The sequence below is a fragment of the Seriola aureovittata genome, chromosome 16 (genome assembly GCF_021018895.1).
Source record: "Seriola aureovittata isolate HTS-2021-v1 ecotype China chromosome 16, ASM2101889v1, whole genome shotgun sequence".
NCBI classification, from domain to species: Eukaryota; Metazoa; Chordata; class Actinopteri; order Carangiformes; family Carangidae; genus Seriola; species Seriola aureovittata.
The window spans coordinates 223,971-238,726 of record NC_079379.1 but is presented as its reverse complement, the minus strand read 5'-3'; the positions used below and the strand labels follow the sequence as shown (position 1 = coordinate 238,726).

General features: G+C 42.4%; 1 protein-coding gene across 1 annotated transcript in view; it reads right to left on the bottom strand.

Moving 5' to 3' along the window:
* Positions 1-14,756, bottom strand: part of thsd7aa (thrombospondin, type I, domain containing 7Aa) — a 201,387-nt gene that overhangs the window by 49,302 nt on the left and 137,329 nt on the right. Inside the window, exons 12-13 of the mRNA XM_056399169.1 lie at positions 7,353-7,547; positions 6,784-7,050 (exon numbers count right to left, since the gene is read on the bottom strand). Of these exons, the coding sequence (XP_056255144.1) occupies positions 6,784-7,050; positions 7,353-7,547 (462 nt within the window). The remainder of the gene's footprint in view (positions 1-6,783; positions 7,051-7,352; positions 7,548-14,756) is intronic.

Genomic DNA, 14,756 nt, shown 5'->3' with positions numbered 1-14,756 from the left:
AGGGGAGAACACTGGCTCGGATGTACAGGGATCAACTACTCTGACCGCTGCTCTTAACCTCGTAGCACCTTGCCCCAAGGTAACTGTTAGCCTAGGAGATGTGCCTGTTAACCTCCTTCTAGACACAGGGTCGATGGTGACAACCATCACTGAAAGCTTTTTCCTCCAACATTTCCAGAGTGCCCCTAGGTCCTGCCGCTGGCTGCAGCTGCGTGCTGCTAATGGCCTAGAAATTCCTTATGTAGGATATGTAGAGTTGGACGTCACAGTCTTTGGAAAAGCTATACCACAGCGAGGTGTGTTGATCATAAAAGACCCTCCTGGTCACAACTGTCCCTCAGATGCCCCTGGGGTCCTAAGCATGAATGTGATTAGAGAGTGTTATCAGCAGCTTTTCACCCAACACGGCCCTGACCTTTTTGATCTCCCCATAATGCAGCAGGCCTCTGCCGTGTGGCAACAGGCGCTACAACATTGCCACCATGTCCAGTCTCATCCAAAGCAAGCCAAGACAGGGTTAGCCCGGGTGAGAGGTAGGCGTCCCATCATTATACCTAGGGGTACAGTCAAGTGGGTTACAGCGACATGTTCTTCTTGCTGTAGTGGGCCTCTAGGTACTGCATTGATTGAGCCACTTGATGATGGTAGGTCCCTCCCTGAGTGTGTGTTAATCTCTCCAGCAATGGTCACTGTCACTAGGGGAACAGTGTACGTGCCAGTGGTAAATGTAGGTGAGACAGACGTCCTTTTACACCCACGCCACCCCATAGGACTCTTAAGTCAGGCACAGATTGTAAGTTTGCCAGAAGGAGTTACTACTGTAGAGCACAAGTTGGGGGGGGTCACAGCTACGGTTTCCACTCAAGCAGCTCAGAGCAGCCCAGTGAGAGAGCACATTCAGTCCATGGATTTATCTGCCCTTTCTGAGCCAGACCAGAGAAAGGTTAGGTCCATGTTGTTGGAACATGGAGCTGTGTTTGCAGCTTCTGACCTGGACCTTGGTTGTTCTAACCTTGTGACACATGACATCCCCTTACTTGATAACATCCCACTTAGACAGAGGTACAGGCGAATTCCCCCCTCTGACTATGACGAGGTAAGGGCCCATATACGTCACCTGTTAGAAAGCAAGGTCATTCGGGAAAGTTGTAGCCCCTATGCCTCTCCTATTGTCTTGGTTAGGAAGAAGGACGGGAGCCTGAGACTCTGCGTGGACTATAGGCTGCTAAACGGCAAGACACGGAAGGATGCCTTTCCCCTACCAAGAATTGAGGAGTCCTTGGATTCTCTGTCGGGAGCTCAGTGGTTCTCCACCATCGACTTGGCTAGCGGTTACCATCAGGTCCCTGTTACAGAGCAAGATAAAATGAAAACTGCTTTCTGCACCCCATTTGGTCTTTTTGAGTTTCAAAGGATGCCATTTGGCTTATGCAATGCCCCTAGTACATTTCAGAGACTGATGGAGCGGATGTTTGGAGACCAACACTGCCGTTCTCTGCTGTTGTACCTTGATGATGTTGTTGTGTTTTCCTCCACAGTGGACGAGCATCTTAGCCGCCTGGACTTAGTTCTAGGTCGCTTTCAGAAGGAGGGGTTAAAGGCCAAGCTGGAGAAGTGCCATTTCTTCCAACAACAAGTACAGTACTTGGGACATGTACTGTCTGCTGCAGGTGTCGCTACAGATCCAAAGAAGACTGCTGCAGTGGCTGACTGGGCAATTCCCAGGATGGTGGCTGAACTCAGGTCTTTCCTAGGTTTCGCCAGCTACTACAGACGCTTTGTCGAAGGGTTTGCCAAGTTGGCTGCCCCCCTCCACAAAGTAGTTGCTGAGCTTACAGGGAAAAAGAACCGCCGAGGTCAGGGTGTTACTCTGGCTGACTCCTGGACCCCCCAGTGCGACCACAGCTTCAGAGAGCTCAAGGAGAGGTTGGTGTCTGCACCTGTATTAGCCTATGCTAACTTTGACCTTCCCTTTATTTTAGAGGTGGATGCCAGTCATGATGGTCTGGGTGCAGTCCTTTCACAGGAGCAGGAAGGGAAGGTCAGACCCATTGCCTACGCCAGTCGGAGTCTTCAGCCTGCAGAAAAGAACTACAGCTCTATGAAATTAGAGTTCCTGGCCATGAAATGGGCAATGACAGACAAGTTTCGTGAGTATTTGCTGGGCCACAAGTGCATGGTATGGACAGACAATAACCCACTGAGTTACTTGAGCACTGCCAAATTGGGTGCTACAGAACAGCGCTGGGTGGGGGAGCTGGCAGTTTTTGACTATACTGTCCGGTACCGCCCAGGGCGCAGCAACCGCAATGCAGATGCTTTGTCTAGGCAACACCCATCCCAAGGTGAAGCAGCGACCTGCCCAGCCCGCCCTGGGACCCCAGTGCCGGAGATGGTTCCAGGAGCTGCTGTGGGCACAGGGTCGGCGGTCCATTATGCCATCTCTGCTGTTCCAGAGCGTTCTACCGAAGATCTGGTAGCATTGCAAAGAGCTGACCCAGCCATCAGTGCTTTTCTCCCCTTTTTCCATCAGCGGCAGGTGCCAGGCCGCGAAGAGAGACAGAGGCTCCATCCTGCAGCGCTGGGGTTGTTGGGCCAGTGGGATCGACTCACCATGAGGGACGGGCTGCTGCACAGGACGTACCAGCGTCCTGATGGTGGAGAGTGGGTGTACCAGCTGGTCCTCCCAGAGAGTCTGAGGGGGGAGGTTTTTCAGCAACTACACAATCATCATGGTCATCAAGGTATCGAGCGTACCACAGAGCTGATCCGGCAGAGGTGTTATTGGCCAGGAATGGGCAAAATGATCAAAGAATGGTGTCAAACATGTGGGAGATGCAGCGTCGCTAAAAATACTCAGCCACAGGTCCGAGCTCCAATGGGCCATTTGCTAGCATCCAGACCCAATGAAATACTGGCTATTGACTTCTCATTTTTAGAGCCAGCTAGGGATGGGAGGGAGCAAGTGCTAGTGCTAACTGATGTCTTCTCCAAGTTTACCCAGGTTGTCCCCACCCGAGACCAGCGGGCTTCTACAGTGGCGGACGTGTTAACTAAGGAGTGGTTCTACAAGCATGGTTTTCCAGCAAGGCTGCATTCGGACCAGGGTCGCAGTTTTGAAAGCACTATCATCCAACAGTTGTGTGAGTTGTATGGCATCAGCAAGTCCAGAACCACCCCCTACCACCCTCAGGGAAACGGCCAGTGTGAGCGCTTTAACCGGACCCTCCATGATCTCCTTCGCACCTTATCGGCTGAGCAGAAGCACAGATGGCCAGAATACCTCCAGCAGGCTGTGTTCAGTTATAACACCACACCCCATCAAACTACAGGTCAATCCCCCTTCATGTTGATGTTTGGCCGTGAACCCCAGCTGCCTGTGGATTTCCTGCTGGGTCGTGTAAAAGAGCCGACCTCGGGTGAAGTCTGCAACTGGGTCCGGGAACATCAGCGACGACTGCAGGTGGTAGTGGAGAATGCCCGAGAGAAGATGAAACAGGCTGCTGCCCAGCGAAAGGACAGGGCAGACCAACGGGCTCAGGGGGAGGTGTTACCACCAGGGCAACATGTCTACCTGAGGGACCATTCTCAGCGAGGAAGGTGTAAAATCCAGGACGCCTGGGCCCCTGAAGTTTTCCAAGTGGTGAGACCCCCAGAGCAAGGAGGGGCAGTGTATGCTGTGGCCCCACAACACAAGGTGACAGAGGTACGACATGTTCACCGTTCTATGCTTAAACCTGTACCAGCGTCCCATGTTCTCCCCAGCCCTACACCAAGGCGGAGCCCAACCACGATAAGCCCCGACGCCGAAGAGCAGGGCCTGTGGGTGGCAGTCAGGTGTGCACCTGGATCAGAGAATTCCCAGCCTGTTAATATACAGGCCCCACATCAAGTGGACCCAGTGCTGCACCCTCTACTCCCTACAGCAGTTCCCCTTGAAGCTTGTGCAGGTACCAGCTTCTCTTCAGCCCCCCGTCCAGAGATGGTAAGAAAGTCAACCCGTGAGACCGCTGGCAAACATTCTAACCTCCACCGTCTGCCAGCATCAGTGAGGAGTAGGGCAGAGGGGGCTACAAATTAACAAATAATTGGCTCTAGTGCTGTTTCCATACCAGCCCTCTTTAGGCCTTGGTCTTGATAAATTGTCGGGACGTCAATTTAAATCCCTGGGGCAGATTGTGACCAGTAGTGAATGTCCCTCCCAGGCCACTGTAGGATAGACAGCAGGCCAACTCCACCCACTTCCTCATTGATCAGTGTATTTAAACCGGCAGACCGGCTTGTTCTCTGCGGCTGCCTCCTCATGGTCCCTGGTATACTGTTTGGTGCACATATTGTGTGGTCCTGCTTCCTGGGTATCCTGCATATTGAACCACATGTAGAGTGAATTGTGTCGAGACAGACTGCCACTGCTGTTTTGTTTTGTTCTGTTTTGTTTTATTGTTTTGTTCCATTTGTTTAACTAGTTCAACTTGTCTTTGTATTCTTTTGGTATCCCGTTCCTGTTGTATTAAATGATTTTTGTTAGTTCTTTAGTCCCTTTGTTATATTAGCCCTCTGGCATTTAACCCGCTTAATTTTCCCCCAAGGGTTTTCTTCTTAATATATTTATTGCAGCAGTTGTTTTTGTATGGTTTTTAACTTGTTGTGTTTTCTTTTCTTTGCATGAGTACTGCAGGGCCGGTGATAGTGTGGCCGCTTGGACGGTGGAGGGATCGGTGTTCAGAGTTTCTCACCCCAGCTTCACACCCTTTAATTGTGTGTGTGTGTGTGTAGTGGTAATATTGCACGTCCTTCACAATTTATGGTTTTTCCCTTTAAGTTTTGGCGTGTGTGCATGTGTTGGGCACGGAGTGAGGTGGGTGCTCTGTGCTATCAGACCCCCCCCGTGCCTGTGGCTGTGCCCAGCCGCCTTGTAGTGCTCTGGCTTAGTATCTATTTTTAAAAAAGGTTGTTTCTTAGACATGTTATTAGTTTATTTGCTGCATAATAATAAAAATTGTGAACTTGGGGGAAAACTCTTTGTCCGTGCCTGTTCTTGACCATCACTTGTATCATTTCCTGTGGCCCTCTAGCGAGTGGCGGTCACACTAGCATCACTAATCTCCAGCTGTAATATCAGCAGGAAGGAGCAGGGAATTACAATGTTTCTCAGACAATACTCTCTGGCATTATACAGCCAATCAAAGACTCGTAAATCAGAGAGAAACCAAGTAGCAGTACCAACTCTGAGCCCAGTATCTTATTACAGTTAGAGCTTGTTATCATCAAGCAGCCCCATCCCAGGAGGAAAAAACTGACTCATAATGAGACTGGTTTCTGAATGGGCAAACACAGACAAGCTGCTTTCCCAAGTGCATTGATGTGTTCTGTATTTTCCCAGGGTTGAGATGCAGAATATGACAGCACTGTGAAAATTGAATATACTTTGGAATGTGAATACAGCTCACAGAAATGTAACATGACAGATTTGGGCTGCTGGCAGCAAAAAGAGCTCTGAGTTGTCCTAATTCACTTTGATAAAAGGTAACACTCAATGAGCTGGGTAAACTGTGATCAATCTTAGAACTTGACTGATCCCAAATATTTGGACGGGATTGCTTGTTGAAGAAAAATTGTACTCTACTTATTATTATTGTACTTCTACCTATTTTGGTGGGTTTGCTTTGAGCCTGTCTAAAATTAAAGTCATGGTGGAGACAATTCAGGTCTCCAAGCTGTGTCTCATTTCAGGGTCTGTCTTCTTTGAAGTCCACATGTTAAGACGAGTACCATCTTCGTAGCTATACCAAAACAGGTAATTTGCCAGTGCCTTCAAAAACAATGTGAGCCTCACAAAAATGATACATATGAACATTTTCTGGTCTGTCACCTGTACCATTGGGATTTGTTAAGATTAGAAAACTAAAACTATGTTTTATTGTTGTCAGGGTTAATAACTAACGGAATGAGACAGGGTGTCAACCAATATCTCTAAAGTCTGATGTTTCAAATGCCCAAACATCAATTTCATTCTCTGTGGCAAGATCTGACAATTTCCACCTTGTAATGAAAACGCAAACGTAGATTGTTTCAGGCATTTGAACAAATGACCAGGACTGTCACTATTCCTGCTGAGGGCATATACATTACTCATAACTACTTGGCAAAACTAATCCAGATATGTTCAGGACAATAAGTGCATCATTTGTGAGTGTGCAAAACATATAGCACACTGGCCAGCTGTTTACACTGTAGTTCTTTTGGATAATCTTTTGTAGCTTAAAGTGAGACTGTAACTTTTGCTTAACATCAGCTCCTGTAGCCACAAGTGGCAGTTACAGGTTAGTGGTGTACGAGAAGACATAGTAGAAGAACTGTTAAACCACCAAACTGGCTCAGTAGTCTATGTTAGCTACTGGTCATAGCAGATCAGGTAAGCCATTCAGGAGCTATACTGTATTGAACAGAATGTTTTATTCCTTATATAATTCAACTTTTTGTGTTACATTGTCTTGGTACATCGGTGTAAATATGGAAGTCAGGCATAACCTTTGATTTTTGTTTAGCCTGGAAGTTGTTTAATACATACAGGTTGTTACAATCATTGTTACAATGCATTCCTTGACAGACAAACTTCATGTATTAAAGTAAAACGCTGTAACTCATAAGCTTGCTTGAATTTACAACTGGGATTTAATTATTTGTCAGCAATTCCAGGAAAACTTCCTGGTTTCAAATTGAATATGTCTGTCTGGGGTTCCTAAAAGATTCACAGAGTTATTTGAGCATTGTGAAACTCACCATGGCTGTTGCAGCGAGAGGTCTCCACTATGCGGTTGTCCTGGTCATAGCAGACCATGGCCTGGTAACGATATCCTTGGCCACACTCCTTGATGTCGCCTTGGACCTTCATGCCTGGTTGACCCTCCATGCGGCTGCCCTCAGATAGGATACAGTCCGACCAGTTGCCAACAGGCTGTGCGTTGTATTTGTTACATGGGCAGTACTGAGTCTCGCTCAGGGGATACATCTGGTGGTTTTTACACTGGTCACGCTTTTTGCTTTTGCCTGCAAAAAACCCATTAAGTCTTAACATATCTAAGACTTTGCCACATGTTGAATCATATTTGTTGAACAAGGCATCAATCCCCCACATGCTACACTGGGATTGGGCATTGGTTGTACTAGGAGATTTGCTTGATTTGGGCATTTCAGGAATTTAAATATTGAAGAGAACAGGGACATTTGGGACGTCTCACTTTACACATAGTAAAAGTAAAAATTGAAAATCAGTTTTTCACATCCACTGATCTTAATCTAAAAATTGACATAATCTAGAAGGCAGCTTGAAGTTACAGACTGTCACTCACCCACTAGTATCCTCTTGCGGGTCCTGACACCTACACAGTCAGCTGTGCAGGAGGAAAACTTGGACCAGCTGCTGAGTTGACAGTCTTCCTGGCAGGGCAGCTGGCAGGGCTGGATGAGAGGCGGCATGGAGCTGGCAAACTTAAAACAAGCTTCAATGTCTGCCTGCCCACCGTCCTGCTTCCGACACGAAACAGCTACAGGGAAAGGGAATGATGCATTTTCTGGGTCATGGTCAGCTTGTCTAAATGATGATTAATAGATGAAAATCATCTGTGTCCACAGTAGATTGTTGGGTCTGATACTGCATCCTCCATATTAGTTGATGAAAATCATAAGTCCTACTTTTGCAGGGCTGATTGATGTTTTTATCACCTAAAGCGTAATTAAACCTAGGCCAGTAGTCCTGTTTGTACTGCCACCTCTGTTTCTGCTTCACTGTACAGTGTGCAGTATTCAAATTTACTTAATTTTTACCACAGGTTTTTTTTGGAAAATGTTCATCCGGAAAGTAACATTAGCCTTCAAATAACTGAAGTGAAGTAAAAACTACATTCCATTTCTTAAACTGTCGTGGAGCAGAGGTTTAAAATATCTTACAATGGAAATGCTCAAGTAAAGTACAAGTTCGTAAAATTTGTAATTAAGTATAGACTTGAGTAAATGTACTTTGTTACAATCCATGGCTACACTCCACACATACCACCTAATCCAGATGTAAAGGTGTGTGTGGTCAACCAATCCAACAGACTTTCAAGCCACAAACTCACAGAGGTAACCAGAGCAATGAACATACAAGATTTAGAGAGTTGCTCTTAAATGAGCTGAGGGAGTTTACACTACACTAGACCAGTTTACACTTTCTTGGCTTGAGTCTTCTCAGCGTAACACAAACACACTGCAGGCCGGTTAGATGGCTTAAAATTGGCCTTAGTCAAGCTGCCCCATAGTAAAGAAAACATGGCTGACAATATGTTTACAGTAAAAACACCAATATCAATTGTTATAATTTCAGGGCATCCCTTAGTCTTCCTCACTTACACCCACAACATGAACAGCACACCCACAGACATAAACACATTCATTCAAAATACTAGAATTAAGGGCTGTAAATGACACACGTTGTATTGAATGAGTGGGTGAACAGTAAGAGGCTTATATTGAATTGTCTCTGTCCAGTTCAGAGTATACTATTACAGGTAATGGTACATAATGACAAGAGCCTTCCGAGATGGAAGAGCAGGATGCTCATTATTGGAATTAGAGAAAGGCCTCTGTCTCTCAAACTTTAAGAGAGTCTGGGTGTGTGTACTGATAAAAAGTTAAATGTCTGCCTGAATTCTCACTCAGCAACTTCTATTTATTTCAGTTCAACAAATAATACTCTACAGAACTGTTCAATAACAGCACAGGCACATGTCTGTTTAGGGCAGTCCATGAGTCCAAGTGTCCATACAATGTCTGTGTTCAGTTTCGATGTACAGAAATGGGTGGTGTATTTTGTCATCCAGTGCAGAGCATAAAAATATTATCTTCATTTGGATAATAATGATGATTGGGGGATAACATATAATGTTATTATTCAAATAAGGACAAGAAGGAAAAATAAGGTGACAAATAGTAAATTAATATATAAATATAAATATATATGTACATGTATGCATACGTACCCATCTACGTACAAATGTTGATACACATACATAAATTACATGTTGAATTAATGATGAGTTAAAAAAAATGTTCACATCGGTTGAAAAAGAATGTATATATTGGGGACCATTTGGCCAAAAAGTTCTCAGTTTTTAATGTTAGCTTTGCAGTTATGATTACATATTATAGACTTCTTCAACTCTTTTTTTCCATTGTGTCATCATGGGGGGTTGTGGTTGTAGCCAACAGACAGTTATCATCCTCTTGGCAATTAGAAGGACTCTTAATAATAAAATCTTATTTTTATCTTCTATATTTTGTGGTAAGATACCTAATATAAGGTAAGATGGTTCAAGGGGCAATTCTATATTTAAAACATTCTTTTTTTTCTTTTTTATGTTTTGCCAGTAGTCTAATAACTTAGGACAGTCCTAGAAAATGTGGGTGTGGTGTCCTATCAGGCCACAGCCCCTCCAGCTTTGATTGGGGGTGTTAACAAATTTGGAATTGACAAAAGGAATCTCAAAGGAGTCTCATCTCAACTTTTCATTTGAATTCCTTCCATGTGGGGTTATTTGTTACTTTGCGTCCCTCTTTACGTGAACAAACCAGTCTTTATCCAAAATTATGCTGTTCATCTCTAGTTCCCATTTCTCCTTGATATCCAAACTGTTATCCTTTGATTCATCTTGTAATATTTGTATGTAAATATGTGATATCATCTTCTTTTTAATAGTTCCTATTATTGTTAATTTAAAAAAATCTCTATAATGGATGATAAGGCACACAATTTATCCCACTCTTTGTGTTTCTGTAAATAATTTCTAAGCTGGGTTAGAAGACTGTATTTTTGTTTAAGTTGTTGAAATGACATTAGATCTCCTCCATCAAACAGCTGACCCAACACAATCAAACCCTTTTTTCCCATTTTTTAAATCCTGTTTCTAGTTTAGATGGTAGAAACTCATTTATGTGCAATCTTCATTGCTCTTTTTATTGATGAGGGGAGTCTTAATTTCATTCTCCATTTTGACCATGTTTTTAGAGTGTTTTTTATCCAAACGTTGTTTTTTTTTATTCTCCAGGTATCTTGATTTAAGAATGGGCCTGTGTCCAAAGGCATATTTAGGGAATCGCTCTGTTCTATTCCAACCCATAAGGTATCTTCATCTTGGGTTACCAATGTTACCATTGATCTGAGCTGGGCTGCCCAATAATACTTTTTCAGATTTGGTAGGTTCAGGCTCCCATTTTCTTTTGAGTTTAACAGTCTTTTGAGTTTAATCCTGGGTCTTCTATTTACCCAAATAAATTTAGATAACCATTCATTGATTCTTAATTGATTGTTTTGAATGTGGATATGGGGACCTCTAGTAAACATAAAGAGCAGCGTTGGTAATTTGTTCATGGGAAGGATTTCCAATCTTTTGAGGTTGTTTGTTGCTCTGACCATGAATTTGGTAGGTCCATTTTAGACAATACATAATCAAAAACTTGAGTTACAATTGGTGCTAGATCATCAATGAAACATTTATACAATTCTGCGGGTAGTCCATCTGTCCCTGGGGATTTATTGTTTTTTGTTTTTTTTAATTGAATCCCATATTTCATTTTCTGTAATATCTGATACCATTTCTAAAGCTTCAGCTTCTGACAGAGAAGGTAAACTTAGGCTGGCCGGGTAACACACACAGAACTACAGCAACTATTTAACAACAAGTTGCTTGATTAGAGTTGCTTGGTTAAAAATAAATAAATAAACAAACAAAGATATATAGACAGAAGAAAAAAGCAAGAATCCTTCTCCTTCTCCATCTGAAAGAGAAAATCCCTCTTGTTCTCACCCTTTTCCTTATTATGAAAACAAGGCAATCTAGGCCTATAAGGTAGGGTTGACTCCCAACCAGTAATTTAAAAGAGTCTTGTCAGTTTACATCTCTACGTCATCTGCTATTCAATATTCACTTTGAACGAAAACCTGCAAGTCCGCACTTGTCATCATTGATAGTCCTGATGCCATGTCCCACAGATTACGCAGCAGTTTCTGTAGCTTCTCCCGTTCTTCCACCATAACATGAATTCCCATCTCTCTGAGGACCGGGGCTGCATCTGCAAGTGCTATGAAGGTCTTCACGCCAGATTTACAAATTAATTTTCAACTGGGCATGGAAAGTTAACTGGGCTTTCACTCTTTTCTCCCGAAGTTGTTTTATCACCTCCTGTACCTGTTTGCGTTTCTTCTGTACATCTTTCATGTAGTCCCGGTCGAAAAAAATCTGCAGTCCTTGGAATATCACCTTTCGTAATTTCCTGGGCTTGTTGAAGTCTCATGTCTTTAACTATGTAGTCAGAGAATCCGACGATAATGGACTTCGGAGGGGTAGAATTTTTGGGTTTCATTGTCAGCGAGCGATGCTCTTTGTCAGCGAGGCTCTTTCTACACATGGCCATATCTTCTAGTAAGTCAACCAAGGTGCACATCAAGTTGGTTATGTAGTCAATCATATTGTCCTTTTCTTCCCTTCTTTAACTCCATATATGCGCAAATTATTCTTTCTATCTCTGGACTTTAACTCCTCACACCTGGCGGATAGTTTTGCATCTCTGTGAAGAGTAGATAACGGATGGCTCTTTCGTGTCGTAGTGTTTTATCCTCCATGTCGCTCACTCTTTGTTCAACCTCTGTTGTTCCATTTTTTTGTACACCCAACACATCACTAAGAGTAGATTCAACTCTTGATAAAGTAGCCTTTGTGTCCTGGGAAGCCTCCGTATGTTCCTTCCGTGGATTTCTAAGTTCTGTAAGCACTGCTGCCATGCTGTTGTCGGCGTGTGTTTTGACAATTTTTTGTGTCCTTTTTTAACGCGGACATTGCCGTCTTCACTCTTACGGATTTGCAATAATTGTTAGGAGTTCAAGCAAAGTTTTGGCTAGTTTTTGAGGGTTTTTCCCTGCAACAGGTGAATTAGGATGCTTCTCCTATCATGACGTCAGCAGAAGCCCCCTCAGAAACATATCTTAGAAGAACAGCACATTTTTAGGAGCTAAAATCATCATCACAACAGATCATGCTGAGTGTCCTGTGTAGGACAGAAAAAATAATAAACTGCTGATATAACCATGTTGTGTATAGATATTTTAACCACCCAATTTGACAGTTGGGTGGACACTTGATTTAACAATTTATGAATACTCAGTTAATCAGTTATTATAATTTGTATAGTTAAAATCTTTGCGTACCATTTTTTAATGCATCCTATACAGTTTTAGATTTTAGCTTGTTGTTTCAGGCATACCACTGGTCAATGTTACATCATTATTTTTATAGTAATGATATGGTAAATCATTTGAACATAATATATATATATATATATATATATACAGTATATATATACACATACATATATATATATATATATATATACACACAACACCTCAGCCAAAAATACTGGCTCATGAACTGGACTAATAGTTATTGTTTATAATGTATTAGATCTGGGTATTGCCACTGATTCCCTGAATCGATTCAATTCAATTATTATTATTATTATTATTATTATTATTATTATTATTATTATTATTATTATTATTATTATCACCATCAACAATGAGCTAATGGACACATGAATTTCCCCTAGGGGATAAATAAAGTATGTATGTATGTATGTATGTATGTATGTATGTATGTATGTATGTATGTATCTATATATCTATCTATCTATATTTGTAGTACAGCTCAGTTCTAGAACCTGCATGCAGCTAACCTCCCCCTTAACCTGGTACCTTTTGGTTACATGAGCTAGGCTAACAAAGAAAGGTGGTCTCAGAGGCCATTTTGAGTAACTTCTTTGTTTACCTCCATCTTGTGTAGTCTTCTTTGTTCAGGTCATGTGGTCACAGCGACTATTTTGAATCTGCCATCTTGCCTTTGTCTGTGTCCCCACAGACACACCCCCATACACACACACATACACACACCTGTATATACTAGATTAGACATTGTGTTTTTACTCTGTTCCATTGTAAATAAATGTCTTTAAGTATAACTACTGGTGTGTTTAATGTTGCACAAGTGTGAATATTGCCAACCTCTACTCAGTAGAATTCCAATCCTTAAACTTTAACTTACTGTTGATACAGTAATTTGGTTATAGTTATTAAGGTCATTATTAATCAGAGTTCCAGATTAATAGTAATAATTATTAAACCAATATTGGCTATTTTGCGTATTAGTTTAGGCTTGTGCCTTAAGGAGTTAAATTCATTTTAAACTTATTTTTAATATTAATATTTTTCTTAATTTATGATAGCCAATAAATTTATAGGCAAATGAAGGTCAAACATTTATGGTGTCCCGCTCGTGAGGCAGAGCTCAGACCCAATATCTGGTACTGTGGATCTGTCCTCACAAACTCCATATCTGGTATAAAATTAGGGGTCCTTTGAGTGGTCTTTTTGACAGTTAGACAGTTTTGATAGCATCCATAATTGTTCACACACACATCCTGACCATGCCTCCTTCTTCTCTCTTCCTACAAAGTTCATGTACACTCTTTGTTCGATTTCAGTCTGCAATTACACACCGTTGTGACTGTACACTGATCCTTGCAAAGCTCTTATTAAAATATACAAAGACAGCTTGGCCACTTTGTCAACTTTTCATTTTCATATTTCCATCACACCATTTAATGCATTATCAAGCCAGAAACAATGATGGAAAATTGACGAAGACTTCTGCAAACTAGATGTTCACTGTGATGGATTATGCATGTCTCAATATTCTGCAAATTGATTGTCATGTCATAGCACAAAAACAGTGTTTTCCAACTTTTTGGGCTTGTTACCCCTTACAAATAGCAGTGTGTAGCTGGCTCACTTAGCTCAGCAACATTTATGAAAAATAGCAGTACTGCTAATTTCAGACCAGCATTTGATTATGAGGTAACATTTCAGGCAAGGCAAGTTGATTTATATACAGGGATGCATATAACTGGTATGCAGGTATTAGGAATGCATAACGTCACTTGTTTCACTATGGCGCCTTTGCGTACCTGACAGGTCATCAACACCACTTATCTCGGCTACACGTGTTTATTTTCAACACACAGTGCAGTGGCCTACTGTAGGAGATGTCCAAAAACAGCAGAGATTAGGCAGCCACTTTGGCATTTTGCCACCTGCAAAGAAATGGCAAACCGAGCCAAAGCAGAAGAAAAGATTTCTTTTCTGAAAAATGGCTTCAAGATGTGCCTTGGCTTGAAGCTAATTATGAGCGCACAGAAATGTGCTGCAAGATATGCTGCTCGCATCCACATCTCATAGACAAAACAAGTGCATGTTATATAGGCTCAAAGAATTTCAATCATCCTTTGTTTGACAAGCAAGGAGCAAGGAGCACATGAATGTGGCACAAGCTATTGCTAATAAACAAGCTAGTCAAGAAGAAATATCCCACCACTTGCTAGATGGTAAAACAAGCTGAATGAAGAACAACGGCAGGCTCTGTGTAATATTAGACTACTAGCCTTTCATAAAGCTAAACATGCAGGTCCCATGTCCTCCTATGAGAGGATATTCCTTTACTGGAGCAGCTTGGAGTAAATGTCAGAGGTGCATATCATTCAAGTGAAGGGGGAACATGGATCATGTAGGCTTTCAGCGGGGAGTTAAGAGCCAAGATGGAGTCTGCTGAATTTTGGGAAGCTTCTCCAGAACGCAGGCTAGGATGACTGGATGACGAAGTTGGTCAACATGC